This window comes from Anoplolepis gracilipes, chromosome 17, assembly GCF_047496725.1.
Source record: "Anoplolepis gracilipes chromosome 17, ASM4749672v1, whole genome shotgun sequence".
In the NCBI taxonomy this organism is placed as follows: Eukaryota; Metazoa; Arthropoda; class Insecta; order Hymenoptera; family Formicidae; genus Anoplolepis; species Anoplolepis gracilipes.
This window is the reverse complement of record NC_132986.1, coordinates 457,868-472,999: the sequence shown is the minus strand read 5'-3', so window position 1 is coordinate 472,999 and position 15,132 is coordinate 457,868. Positions and strand designations below refer to the sequence as shown.

General features: G+C 40.8%; 1 protein-coding gene across 1 annotated transcript in view; it reads right to left on the bottom strand.

Moving 5' to 3' along the window:
- LOC140675237 (lachesin) overlaps nt 1-12,268 on the bottom strand; it is a 29,944-nt gene extending 17,676 nt beyond the window's left edge. Inside the window, exon 1 of the mRNA XM_072909500.1 lies at nt 11,483-12,268. Within this exon, the coding sequence (XP_072765601.1) occupies nt 11,483-11,639 (157 nt within the window). The 5' untranslated portion in view covers nt 11,640-12,268. The remainder of the gene's footprint in view (nt 1-11,482) is intronic.
- Between the last annotated feature and the right edge of the window lie 2,864 nt (nt 12,269-15,132).

Sequence of the window (15,132 nt, the reverse complement as noted above, 5' to 3'; positions counted from 1 at the left end):
TTGTAGAGTGAGATTTGTCTTTTGCGGTTTAACAGAAAAAGTGACGATTGATTTTACAAAAGAAGCGAAAAATAAAATAGAATAAAGTTTTGTCCATACAAAACTTTTTGTTTTCAAATCTGACAATTTTGAAAATTGAGAAATTGATATCTTCTGCTGTTTTGAAGTTTGAATTTGAGTTATTTCGCGAAATCGAGTTGTTTTAAAAAAAACTGTCCAACATATCTCGACAAGGTGTCAAAGGTAAAAATATAAAATTTCCACAGTCTCTATTTAAAAAGAGATAATAGAAAATAATTATTTGCAAAATAATTCAAATTGAAATTATTTTCATTTTCTTTTATGTATATTTATATAATGCTTTATTATTCATATTTATATTCAGATCGCTGTAAAGTGAAATTTGTTTGTGACACAGTATTATTAAAAGTTATAAAAGTTTAATATAGAGAAAAGAAAAGTCATTAATTTTGTGACTTTTAAATTCCAACATTTCTATTTTTTTTCAATAGCAGAACTTTGCATAAAGTAAAACAGAGTTTACCTCTTTTTTATTCTCGAATTATTTTCTCTTATAGAATCATCTCCTCTTGCAGTAAAATCATTAATAATACACGCAACTATTTTACGAATAGAAAATAACCCAACCTAAGCCAATATGATAAAAGTGAAAGATTTTGAAACGTTTTAACAATGAAAAATTGTCAAATCATAAAAAACAAGTAAAGACAGAGATTAATTTCATGTATATGATATCAATGCGATTAGTTTGATATTTTCCAGATATTCGATACAAACGTTCGACTTATGCGGCAGCTCGTCTACTCGTCTCACGGATTTTAAATCAAAATCACCCATCCCTCCCGTGTTGGCGTGCATAAAAAGCTGTTCTACTCGATCGAGTACGGTACTCTAGCAGACCATTCCTATATTTCACCCTGATTTACACGAACAAAAGCCGATAAAACCGACGACAAACGTCGCGTGTATAGCGAGATCACCCTTGTTATCAATCGCGCGACAATTTAATGAAAGATTCGCGATCTATTCCATTTACAGTTTTATATTGCAATGTATCCGCGAGATGGATAAAATTATTTAAAACAATTCTTTTTTTTTTTTTTTTTTTAATCAATTTTCAAATACAAAGTTTAATGCGTGCGCATTGACTGTGCGCAAATTTCGCGGTCTTGCTGTTGCAAATTTTAAAAACGGGTAAAAAAAAAAAAAAATGCTCTTTCACGTAACTGGATAAACTCGCGGAACAATTTTCCGTCGTTCGTTTTACGCCGCGCCACATCTAAATTAATCTGCAAAAATCATATAGGAAATATTTCGTTTGACGTATTACGTTCAATTCGATGAATTATCGGCTATAATATATATGTATAATATATAATAGTACGATAGTTTGAAGATGAGGAAACGTGAACTCGACAAATGGACTTGATTCGCTTATTGTGTATCATTTCGAACGAGTGCGTATTAACAAGTAGCAAGTACGTTCATACGAGCGAATGTAAAATGCTCGACGACTATCGAATAGAAAGCAAAATCATGTAACGGGAAAATGCGTACCATAAAATACGCATTAAAAGGAAGAAGAGTAGATTTGCGTATAAACCGACGCGACGTGATGATAAATAAAATGTATCTCGGTGAAAAATATTCACTTGTCACTCGAGGAGAAAGATTAGGGTAAGGCACCTACAATCTATTCTTACAAATAAATCTTTTTTACATAATATATAATGGTTAAATATATTTACGTAGAATTACGCGCGTATTTATCAGTCGGCTGATTTTGTAATATTAATGTTTTCGTGTGGGAATGAGAAAAAAAAAAAAAGAAAAAAAAAAAAGCGGAGAGGCCAATTCCATCCACAACGCAAAACTCTAGTCTTTTTACGCTGACTGCACTTAATTACGTTAAAAATAAGTTCGGTCGGAGTAATTAATTTTAGATTCACGTAAAAGTTTAATCACAAAGTTTTGGCCGAGCGAGGTAGTATTTGGAAAGTATCTTTTTAAGGGGGCTGTAAAGGCCGAGAAGAGCGACGAGTGAGTTTAAAGATATGGAGGAGTGGATGTGCCAGCACCTTAATCTTTTCCCCGGCAAAGTTTCTCCCGTCGCAAATCTTCTCGCGCGAGTGCGAGAACGTGAAGCGGGGCCTTTGTACCCCCCGCCTCCCCCCCCCCCAGGGGAATACAGGAACGAGCGTGTAAATCAGGAGACACTCGACTTTTTAAACAGTAGATTACGTTCCGTTCGTTTGAAGGTGGAAAGAGAGAATCGCCGTATTTCACCAAGGCCGACAGGCGCACAAATATTCGTTATAAATCGATATATGTATATATATCTCTGCAAAAATCTCCCGTACTGTCATATTGTTAATTATTTTTCGTAGCATCGCCGAGAGAGAGAGAGAGGAAAATCCATGGAGATTATAAGAAAAAGAAAAAAAAAAAAAAAAAAAAAAGAAACAAGAGTCGCGAGATTTATGTCTGAGAAATTGAAAGATTGCGCGCTAGCGGAACTCATAATTCCGACACGCCGGTTATTGATACGGTGGATGCTTCGATATATCAGGAAGATGCCATATAGAAATCCGGCGCGCGGAATATAGATCGGTAGGCGGAAATAAATTCTTATACGTCCGGACGCGGATTAAGCGACGGGAGAAATTTACGTCGCGCGTCGCCGCGCTTTGGTAAATCAAGATCCTCGGTACTCGCTTATAGATCAGCTGGCAAATGTCACGACGCGACGTAAGGAAGAAACGTATATGTAATTCGGGAATGCTGCTATTTTCAAAGTGATTTTCTTCTCTCTCTCTCTCTCTCTCTCTCTCGGAAGATACATATACGGGCTAAAAAAAGAAGGTTGTATTTTAAATCGAACAAACACAGCTTTGTCTCGATACGCTTGTCAAAAGTAACGATTTCGTCCGTCCCGAGCGTTTGGAGAGCGAAAAGCGAGTTACCGGTAAATTACCTTTGCGCTTGCAAAGCAAAATCAATTACGCCGAGTATCAGCGAGTTCGCTTCCTACGATCACGTAGCGACGTAATAAAGGAAGGTCCTTCGTTTACGTCGCTACGCGAGAGAGAAACTCGTCACACATTTTGAGACATCTCAACTTTATGAGTCTTCCTGCCTTCAAAGGAGCAAAGGAAGGAACAATTAAAGGGGAAAAGCTGCAAGGTACATCACAATACATTATGAAAGTCGAACGCGAACGCAAATCCGTACAGTAAAATCCGTGAAGAGAGAAAGAGAGAGAGAAGAGAGAGAGAGGTTAAAGGTTACTCGGAGGATTTCTCAATTACCGAAATGGAATGGTGTGACGAACGAAGGTAACGGGAAGCGAAAACAGAGCGACGTAGACGGCAACGGTGACGGTGAAGTGACAAGCAGCCCGACGGGATTTTAAGCCCGAGATGTCACGAGAGTTTAGCGAAACGGTTAGAGAGGCTATCTAACGAGATATCCTTTTGTCCCGTAGGATAATCTTTCCTTTTCCTCCCTGTGTGCGTGCCTGTTTGAGCGCGATGCGAGATGTTTCTTCATTTGAAATTAAACATGCAGTCATATGCAAACAGGAATAACGTTAACAAAGAAATAAATAAATATAATACAAGTTTGTGGAAACGGAAACGCGAGTTCCGGGCCCACTCGGGATTCATATGTCTCTATGACATATGGCTTTTCATAGAAATTTAATTAAGATTATATTGTAATAGGAAATGATTTGAAATAAAGGAATGAATAACCTTGGCGAAAGCTAAAGAAAATTACGGGATTCTATTGAAATAATAATATTACACCGATTAATAATAACAAAATGGACGGAAAGGAAATAAGAAATAGTTTAAAAAATTGGGCATTATAATACAAGTTTGGGAGAAAGATAGAGAGAGAGAGAGAGAGAGAAATAGAGAGACGGAAGCAGAAAAGCGGAGAGAAACGGTTCTTTCCATTAACTCGTTCGCGTGGTCGAGTCTTACGCCGTATCGGAGAATCTCTCAGGAAGGAATTAGACGGGTCCTGGTGTAGACATCGAGGGCTTACCGTAGAGCACGGGAGCATCTGATAGGGGCGACCACCTGTCTCGTATTTCAACTTCTTCCCGGCTCAACCGGCTCTTCCGCATTGTTCGCCCCGTATGCAGCGAAAAGCACGTTGCTACGAAAAACCCTGCATTTTCAGACGTACCATTTCCTTTTTCCGGAATGCTTTTCCCGGACTATATGATATATATACATATATTCTCGCGAGAGAATAAATTCTATTATTGTATTTACACATGAAATTTTGATGAAAGAAACAAGATTATACGATTATACGAGTCGAGAGAGAAAAGATTATTAACGCGTCAGGTAACGGGATAGGTAATAGGAAAATTAATTTGAACGTTGCTGCCGAAGATGAGCCGTAATTCAGGTTACGCTCCTTCAAACGTTTTCGCTAAACTCTCGGGATGCGAAATTAATTTTGAGATTATTCTCATAAACGAGTTCCGCGCCCTCAAATACGCATCTGTAATAATGTACAAGTCGTGTATAATATAAAGGCGCGGTTATAGATATATTCCACTAGACGAGGAGAGAGAGGCAAAAATTCACGGAAATGAATCGACTTCTTGAGAATTTGCCACACGTAATGAAGCAAATAAATGCAAATACTATTTCCCTCTATAGATGCGAGATAACAATCGTTATAATCGCGGGACCGGGTTTTCGAGTCGCCGACAATTGCTGTCGCGATGTAACCCAAATCAGTCAGCAGCTCCGTGATTGTTGCGTCGACGACAGGACGGAAAAGAAGAGGAGAAAAATAAAACACAAAAAAAAAAAAAAAAAAAAAAAAAAAAACGAAACGTTGCATAGGGCGAAACATCACATCACGTTCGATCCTCACATCGAACCGGAAAATTGTGCCGCGCGCGCGAAACAGACTCGAACCAATTTTTTTCTTCTTCTCTTCGCCCGTTCCACCCTCACTTTTCTCCCTCGTCCCAAATGTATCCTCACCGCGCTTCAAAACGAAAATATATGTATCCCGATCGGGAAGGGGTGGGGGGAGGGGGGAGGGGAGGGGGGAGGAGGATCGCTGTTTGTTCGTGACTGTGAAACGAGATTTTTGCGGAAACGGAGAGAAAAATTGCAATCGAGATTTGTGGAGCGTTTCGATTGACGTAGTCTATTCTTTTTTTTGTTTTTGTTTTTTTTTTTGTTTTTTTTTTTTTTTTTTTTTTTTATTTCGAATAGGTTACTCTCGCGATTCGTCGAGATCTACAGGGGCGACGTGCAACAATCTCTTGATAGTTATGCTCGCGGAGATATTCATCGCAATGGCTTCGCTATTCTAAATTAACTCTTCGATGGAATTTGAAAAGAGAGACTCGTTCTTCCCGACGCAACTTTTCGATATAATGATTCTTTGAGGACACGTCTTTGAAATGACTTTTTTTTTTTACTTTTTTTTTATACTTTTCATATTTTAAAGACGAGAGCCATTATTCAATTATTATCGCTCTCTGTGGATTGTAACAGTGATTTACACACCTGATGAGTTTTTTGGTGCTATATAATTATAATTAACAATGTTATATAAATAATTACATTAAGATAAGACGAAAATCAATTCATCTTACGACTGAAAAATCCCGCGGGTTGAAATGATCGCCAAATAACTTTGAGTAAATTATATCAGGTGAAAATCTCGATTGTGCGCCGGATTCTCTTTTAATGAAAATTGACATTGGCGACAACGAGTTTAAATGCTTATCTCTCGCGAAATTAACTCGCGATAAACTTTCTGAATGTTTAAGCAGATATTGTTCTCTCTCTCTCTCTCTCTCTCTCTCTCTCTCTCTCTCTCTGAAATAACAGAACGGAAAATAGAAGGAAAATAGTTTCTTTATCAATAAGAGAATGTACCTCCGTACATTCGATAAATTTTTTCACGATCCTACGAAAGACGTTGTTTTCGATACATGTATGCATACAAGAAGATATTTTCGATTACAATGGAGAAATAACATGCCGTTCAATTTACATGCAAAGCAACAAGAATTCGCCGCGGAGATAACGGTAATTGTGCCTTATTTTATCGCTTTGCTCGTTGACATTATCGAGTGCAGACATAATTGGGCATTCGAATACACTGTAATTACCATATATATTTCGCTAAATGTCACTCTTTATGCGTGTTTACCGTAGGACACGTAATTACTATGACTTGTCTCTTTCTCGTACCGTTTTACAATGCTTTTGAAAAAAAAAAAAAAAAAAAAAACAAAAGAAGAATTAACGCTTACACCATCTCTCATCCTCATTTGTCAAATTGGATTACGATCATCCACCCTGGCCGGAGTTGTTAATCAGCGTCGTTGTAAATGTTTATTTTTATCAATGCAATTAGGCAGCGCGACTCGGTACTTGGAGAGATTTTCACGTCAGACTATAATAATATTGTAACATTTTATTCTTCTTTTTCGCGTCGCGACCGCGTTTCATCGTTATTATTTTGCATTTTGTGTGTATGTATGTTTCGCGCGGTATAGCTAATTAACGTTCGCGTACCTCCTACGTAGCGTGGCGTTAATTATTCCCGTCCTCGGTCATAATAAATTTATCAACAACCGTATATTATTTAAATCGCATGCTGAAAACTAGGTCTTTCGCTCTTGCATTCAGCAGAGTATTACATCAGCTCTCTCTCTCTCTCTCTCTCTCTCTCTCTCTTTGCCACTCGATGCTCCAACTTTTCATGCATAGATTATTTTTTCCATGCAAGAGATTATTTATATCGCATGCTTTATATATTTATATTTACAAGATGTGTACGTGCGTGTGTGTGTGTGTGTGTGTGTGTGTGTGTGTGTGTGTGTGTGTGTGTGTAAAAATGATAATAGAACTTCTCGAGAGTTATCGAAAAAATACACGTCTACGTGAAGAATGTTTTCTCTCTTTGTCTGTTGCGAGTCTCGACGAAAAGATGCCGGAGCGTTCTCTCGTCTTTTACCGATGTAATCGTAATTATTTGATTTGTTACAAAAGAAAAAAAAAATAATAAATCAATCGATCGCTCGAGCGGACGAGACGCCGGCGCGCGTTCGCGCGCTGACGGAAATAGATCTGGCAGTTGCTCTCTATACGCCAGTTCCGGCAGTCGCTCTCGTGTTCCAAGCGGTTGCAAAATTCATACCCAGCCGAGGGCGTCGAAGTTTTCTTAATAACGGAATCCTGAATTCCGGCTGTTTCTCGAAGTAGGTCGTGCTCGGTGCGATTTCCTAGGTCGTATCTCCATTTCCTCTGCGCGCGCGACTCCTCCCGTCCTATCTATCCAACCGGCTTTGCGTATCGTAGTTTCTCCTCGGGGACATAATTTCAAAATAGGGGCTAACATCCTTATAACGGTGAGGGGCACTCTTCTTCCTCCCAAACTCCCATCCCCTTTGAGCTTTAATAAGACGCCCTATGACGCGAATATGCCGTTGGATCAATTCGCTTATTAGTCCTTTGAAATGTTCTATATTTATGATTCTTTCAAGAGGGAATAAAGAATCTCCCACGTGTCAGTTTGGCCGCTGAAATGCCCGCTAAAGTGCACGTGACGGTTCGCGTAAAAGCGCGGGTAGAGCGACAAAAACTTTTCTCGTATATCAAGGCGATGACTGGGAAAAAAAGAGAGAGAGAGAGAGAGAGAGAGAGAGAGAGAGAGAGAGAGAGAGAGAGAGAGAGGACGCACCGCGCTACGTCAAGTCGCCGTGCGTGCCTGCGTGGACGAATAAATTCAGGCAATAAAGCTCACATAAAACAATCTCTGAGAGTTTAAAGAATTTTTTTTTAACCAGATAGCTAGATCCTATACGAATCAATCTCGCGGTTTTGTGCGTAGATTAAAAAAGAAAGCGTAATATCAATAATACTATTTTAAACGGTTTAAATGTTCATTAGTGATGACGTGATGACGTACACTTCGATATGTGATAATATCGGAAATCTTTACTCGCGTCTAATTAAATGTATCATATTTAAATATATATATATATATATATATATATATATATATATGTATAAATTAAGCTATATTAAAAGAATAATTTAATTGCTTATTTAATGATGTTTCCTCGAATAATTATATAGTATTATGTGTAATAGGTTGCGCGACTTAATTATGAATCGTGTAAGGGAATAACAATATTAATCAAGCACGAGTTCACATATAAAGGAAGGGAAAACGGGGAGGAAGAATTTAAACTCTCTCCGCTTTTCTGTTTAATTGAAAAAATTAATAATTATTTTTATACGCGACGTATAAAATTATATTAAGAAAATCTCAATACTTTGCGAGAGACGTCATTAAATAATACATCGTTATTTCACAGCTGATTGATTCGAGATGTTTCCACTAACTATGCGATAATACTTGAAATATGATAGTGAATTAAATAGATATGTCAAATACAGTAGGTATTTTCTCGTATGTAACATTCGTATTACATCGCGTGAGCGATCGATACGTTAAAAACACAATTCATTTCATCAGCAGTAACTCGAAATTTGTAAAATGGAAAATTTCATATTTTTCATCCCATTTTTAAGCCATGTTTGAGATATATGCACATATATATATATATATATATATATATATATTGACAAAGTATATAACTGAATAATTTTTTAAATGACCATGATAGTGTCATGTTTAAACATACAACTAGGTGGTATAAATAAAAAAAATTGATAAAATAAATTAAATACATATTATATATATATATATATATATATATATATAGAAAGAGAGAAAGAAGTGATATCCGATTCTTGTCATCGATGTATGTATAGGGCGCGCAAAAAAAGGAAATAAAAGGTGAGTAAAGTGGCCTCTGTAAAGTATAGTTAGCAGTGCCATATGATACGTCTTACGCTGGTAAAAAGTCTAACCACAGGGAATGACTTTTTGTGGGTGGAAAGGTTAAACGGCCAAAGAGTCGAACGATCGCCTCGAGGGAGATACGTTTGGGGTTTATCTCTTTCACGTAAAAGTTGACCTTACGCGTTTAAAACGGTTCGTTAAGTTGATTCTCCCGGTTAGATTTTCATTTAATTTAACGACAGCGGCGTTTTTCAGTCCACCCCTCCCCCTCCCTCCCTCCCTCCGTCTCTCTTCTTTAGCACTCGATGTCCCCCGGTGACGCTAACGAACGTGTGTTTGGAATTTTGACAAATTTCGCGCTAGAGAATTTCACCTTTCGCGCTGGACCTCGCGCTAACAATGCAAACGTCGTTACTCATCCGTCACACGGTTTTATAGGAAAAGTCGTTTCGTCGGATTTTTACAGATACACATCACATTTCGCACACATTTCACCCCGTGAAATGATACATGACGTTTATGTACGCAGACGGTAGTTTGCCCTTTACGGACTTATTACAGTTAACGTAATGTGTACGGATGTTGTTGATTTTAACGCAACGTGTTGCGTTTGCGATAAAGCGTATCGCGTGCAACATCGATGCAACGAGAATGCAGACGGGTTAATTCAGCGAGGCGGAACGTTAAGGCGCGCCGATAAGCGTTCAACGGCGAGGGTGGGGAAAGATAAAGAGCAGCGAGGAAGGAAGGAAGGAAGGAAGAAGATGCGAGAAAAGACGGAGCGCGTTTACTCCATTTCACTTGCGGGATCATCGAAAAACTGTCGCGCGAGCAACGATAGACGTTTATCGATGACCCGTCAAAAATTGATCTTTGCACTTTCCACTTTATTCTTACGACTCCATCACCCTGTATATACGGGGGCGACCCGCAACACGTGAAACATGTATACGATACGTGTATACGATATATACATATGTGAGCCCTTAAGAGAAAGATAGATATATAGATAAATAGATGGAGGGATAGAGAAATGTGCGTTAAAAGAAAAAAGAAAAAGAAAAAAAGGAGCGGATTATTGCAAAATGACCTTCTTAAAGAGACCTTTACCGCGAAAATCTACTTACGGTAGACTTAACGACTTCGGCTGCGGTTATAGCTCTAGGTATGCCACGCAATTAATTCTCTAAGTTCCAAGCAAATCGATGCAAATCCTTGAACAAAATCCCTTACGACGCACAGCCTCGTAATAACTCCCATCCCGACATCGGATTTGCCTATCCAAACTTTCGTTAAAATGACCCATGTCGATGATTTACATCATTTCGACGAGACAAAAGAGATTGAATCGATATCATTGAAATTTGCGTACTACAGATCGTTCAACTAAAAAGGCATGCAATTTTTGTGCAGGAGAGTCATGCGCGGATGTTGATGCGTTTTGTCAATGGATGTTAACATATGTATTGCTTCTGCATACGATCGCCAAACATTTCAATTATGTTTCGAATACACTTTCCTTTTGATAGTAAACTCTAGATAATAATAATAAACATCACGATATATGTGCGGCAAAAATGCCTTCTGCAAATTTTAATCGTAATTAAACCAGTTTTGTTTAAAAAAGGGACACTCAACTAAATATTGTACTTTGATACTTGAAATTCCAATAATTCGTATCGAGATTGATTTGATGTGGAAAACAGTGTGAAAAAGAAATTTCATCGATCAAACACGATGAAATACGATTAGGGAAATTATGAGGGAAGAGAAACTTTTACATCTTCCGTACTTGTACCTGTCACGTGGTTAGGTTTTATGACAACAATTTAAGCCGCGGGCAAGCGAATGAGAAAAATTCCCTCGCTTTCCAGCGTGTGATAAAAATTCTTAGCTCGGGGGATAGTGCGGGATTTTATTTTTCAGAAACTCTAAAAGTCATGAAACAACGGGGAGAGAGAAACGCGACTTGGTAAAGCGGACGAAACGAAATTTACCTCGATAAAAGAAAATGCTGTATACCCATCGTCGGCTCCTTTTTCTTTCGAGAAAACACGCGAGTCGGCCGAGATACGAAGGGAAGGGAAGAATAGGATAGGATAGGTAGCGAATTCAAGCGAGCAAACGGCAATAAACTTGATCGCGAAAATCTCGTCTATTTCCGTTTGTATGGAAAATTGACGGCAAATACGCCGGAGAGAACGCGCGTTTCAAATTCGTAGCATCGGCTACAATAGCGAGTTACTGAATTCTTTCAGTTTTTCCCAACTCGACGAAATCTAAACGAAACGCGCGCGCAAAGATTCTCCTCCCGTTTCTCCTTGTTCTCTCTTTCTCACGTCGAGAGACTTTTCACTTTCTATCCCAAACAGCCAAAGACGAAGATAATTAATTGGAGCAACGTGGATTATTGCTCGTATACCGCGAGATGCGCAAATTTCCTGATATAATTAAAGGAAAGATGGATAGAGGATAGAGAGAGAGAGAGAGAGAGAGAGAGAGATCTCTCTCTCTCTCTCTCTCTCTCTCTTGACTCGAGAGTCGGTCGAGAGTGAAAAGCGACTCGCGTAGGAGAAATTCCCTTTGACAAATTTACCTTGATGAAAGGCGGAACGCGCGACGCCGTGCACGACGCCGTCAAAGCCGACGAATATGAGAAGCGGTGCAAGCGCAGCGAACATCGGGATGGTCGGGATGGTCGGGACCGTCCTGGAACGCGCGGCATTCGCGCCGCGGGCCTGCAGCAGCGTCATTCCTAATCCCCGACGCGACGCGACGCGACGCGACGCGACGGGCACTCGCGCTTCCTCCCGGGGTGCAATGTCCTATATCACCCGCGATCCGCTCCTCTCTTTTCCACGCGATTGGTCCACGATTAGCGCACCTGGTGTCGCCTGGTGCGCCTTCTGCGCGCCTGGCACGTGCTCGGAGCAGCTCCCGGCCGACGAGCGTCTCCGCTCATCTCCGCGCGTTGACGTTGGAGAAACTGACACTGCCGCGAAACCCTGACACTCTCTTGCGGTGAGAGGACAAGCCGAGGGTGTCGGTGCCGGTGCCGGTGCCGGTGCCGGTGCCGGTGTCGCGGAGCGTGACACGCCGGTGGCACGTCGGGTCGGCACGCATCGACGTCGCGTCAAGGTCACGAACGCGCGCGCCAGAGGATCCGCGAAGAACACCTCTCCGATCCACGAGACGAAGCCCTCGCTCCCCTTGTCTCGCGCGAGGCCTGGTCCTGGTCCCTCTGTCCCGGGCCGTAGACTGCTGCCTGGAAACCCTCGGAGTACGGAGTACGCTCGTGCCTCCTCCGACCTTCCCCCGTTCACCCCCTTGAGCATCCCCGGCTCCGCGTTCCGTCCCGCGACTCGCCGCCGATAAACTTCCTACGGGCACCCTCCGATACTCTCTCTCCCTCTCTCGATCTCTCTCTCTCTCTCTCTTTCTCTTCCCCTCTTCGTTGTGCAGCCCGCACCAGGAACATCTACCGGCGCTTGCGCCATCGTAACCGTGCCCTGATGCCCGGGCACTGCCGCTGCCACTGCTGCTGCCTCTGCCTCTGCCTCTGCCTCTACCTCTACCTCTACCTCTGCTTCTGCCGCTTCCTCGTACCTTGGCGAATCTCTCTACCCGCTGTCTCTCTTGCCCGCGACCCGGCTGTTCTTTCCTCTCCTTGTCGGTGGCCCTTTTCGCGGGGGAGACCCTATACGGCAGTGGAGCTCCCGCGCGACCTCCCGCCTCTGCCCCTCTTTCTTTTTCGCTCTTTCGACAACTCGGCCTCTACACGTTCCGAATTTTCTCTCTTCGGGAGATCGTCCTGGTGCTCGACCGAATCGCTCACCCGTCCAGCAGGTCTCCAAGCTCCAAGCTCCAAGCTCCAAGCTTCTCTTCCTTCCTTCCTTCTTTCTTTCCTTCTTTCCTCTTCGCTCTTGTATACCACTCGGTCAGGGATCACCGGTGGCCGGGACAATTTCGTGTCGGCGAAAGATTTCAAAATATATCAACCGCTATTAGCCTCTATTATGTTGCTACTGTTATTAGGGAAATGGCTCGGGTAACTTGCGATCGTGATGTTCGTGGCCGTCTCTTCTGTCGAGTGTCTCTCTTCTCGCCAGGTCCTCGTTCTCCGTTTACCGGGACACCGTTTAATTTTAGATATTGTTCCCGGAATTGCGAGTTACGATAGCAGCCCCGCGATTCGCGCGACGCAACGTATGTCGTTGCGAATAATACTTGCCGTAGATTAAGCGCTATCTAATTCATTTTATTTTCTATGTGCTGATCGCTCGGAATGTCCATCTCCTGGAAAAACCGCTCCCACGACGATCAGCCGTAATCCTGTCGCGGGTAATAAAGAAACAACAATTTTTACGCCACCGATGGCATGGATATATAAATCCCCGCGATGGATATTACTTTTTTAGAATATCAAGTAAATTTCTCCCCGTACGGAGAATACGTTCCCGTGGCTGTAATTTGAAATTAGTGTAACATAAGACTGCCGCAAAAATAAAATTGCTATAAAAACAGAAAAAAACATAAACAATTGTAAAACGCAAGCGTTCATCTGCAAATTCGTATAATGTTCCGCATGGGTCCGAGAAGAGAAAAATATTCGTAAATACTCTATTTATCTTAAACCAATATTTTATACATGTCATATATGGCGAATGCCACCGACTAAAATCCGTATGCAAAAACAAAAAAAAAAAAAAAAAAAAAAAAAGAAAACGACAAATAGAGAAACGTCAGCGCGACAAAAATAATTTTAAACCTTATTGATTTATTCATCTATATATTTGATTATATGTATATGTATAAGGTATGAAAATTATATATGACGAAATTTCCCTGATCGTTATTAATTAAAATTCTTCTTTGAGCATGCGATGAGAAATAGTACGCACGTTATATATATATATATATATATATATGTATATATCTATTTTTAAAAGCGGAAAATATAGGTCTCTCTTTGCAACGCGACGTTTAATACAACGGCCCAGTGGAAAATATTGCAACTGGAATTATACAAAACCGTAACTTTCAAGAGAATTACAATACTTGCGCGCGACAGTCTCTTTTTTGCCCAAAAGCTCTTTGTTTATTACGATATAAAAATTAAATATAGATTATATAAATACAGATGATAAAAATTAAATATGTATATTAAACAAATACAGATGATAAAAATTAAATATGTATATTAAACAAATACAGATGACTCTACACGAGTTAGAAATGCACTTAATAATGGTTTCAGATTACGAGTGAGCAGTGAAAAATTATTACAACCGTTTCGAAAAAAAAAAAAAAAAAAAATTATTTGTTAATCTTTTATAATTTGACGTTCGATTTCTCGCGGATCATCCCGGCTTATCCGTGGTGGCGAATTGCGAGATCCGTTGCGACAGAACTAGGCACACTCCAAGGGGATCACGACCTACTAGCAGCGACCTACAGCGAATCGTGAGGCGGTAGAGAGCGACGAAGATGGGGGCGAAGAAGAGGGTGGTCGAGACAGACCTCTGAGCTGACGCTATGAGAATAGCGGTGGAGGAGGGGAGGGGCGGAATTTAGAATGATGGAAGTGATTGTCCTGAAATTACGAGGTACGATCTCCGGCGTCGTTAGCAGATTCGAACGTCTGCGAACGTGTCGTACGAACAGGAAAAAAACGACGAGAGAGGGAGAGAGTAATTGACTTTGAGATTCGACTCGGCTCGATCGTAGGACAAATCGAAGCTGTCAAACTGTCAATATTTGTCCTATCGTCCTTTATCGCCACGCACTGTCCTATCATTCCAAAAAACCACGATGAATACTGAATATACACATCGATTTTGTTTTTTTAAACACTCTGTGTGTGTCTGTGTGTGTATATATCTCTATCACACGTTATAGGGATATCAACAGGCAGATCTCGCGGTTACTAAATTCCAAAGTCTCAAGGAACAAGCGAAAGCACGCCGGTTGGAGGATATTTTAACGTATCGTAGAGGCAAATCAATTGCAACACACACACACACACACACACACACACACGTACGTGCTCGTAGCTTCGCGTGGTCGACGATTAATCGACAGTGTACCGTAACCCTAACTAATCACGGGCAGGTGACTCGTATTGCGCATTATTACTCACGAATAAACGTAATTCGGTGTGTCGTCGATATAGCCCCATTATGTGTATTAATGATCACATATATTTGGAACGCACGTGGACGGCATGCTAAAACGAACGATTGTACG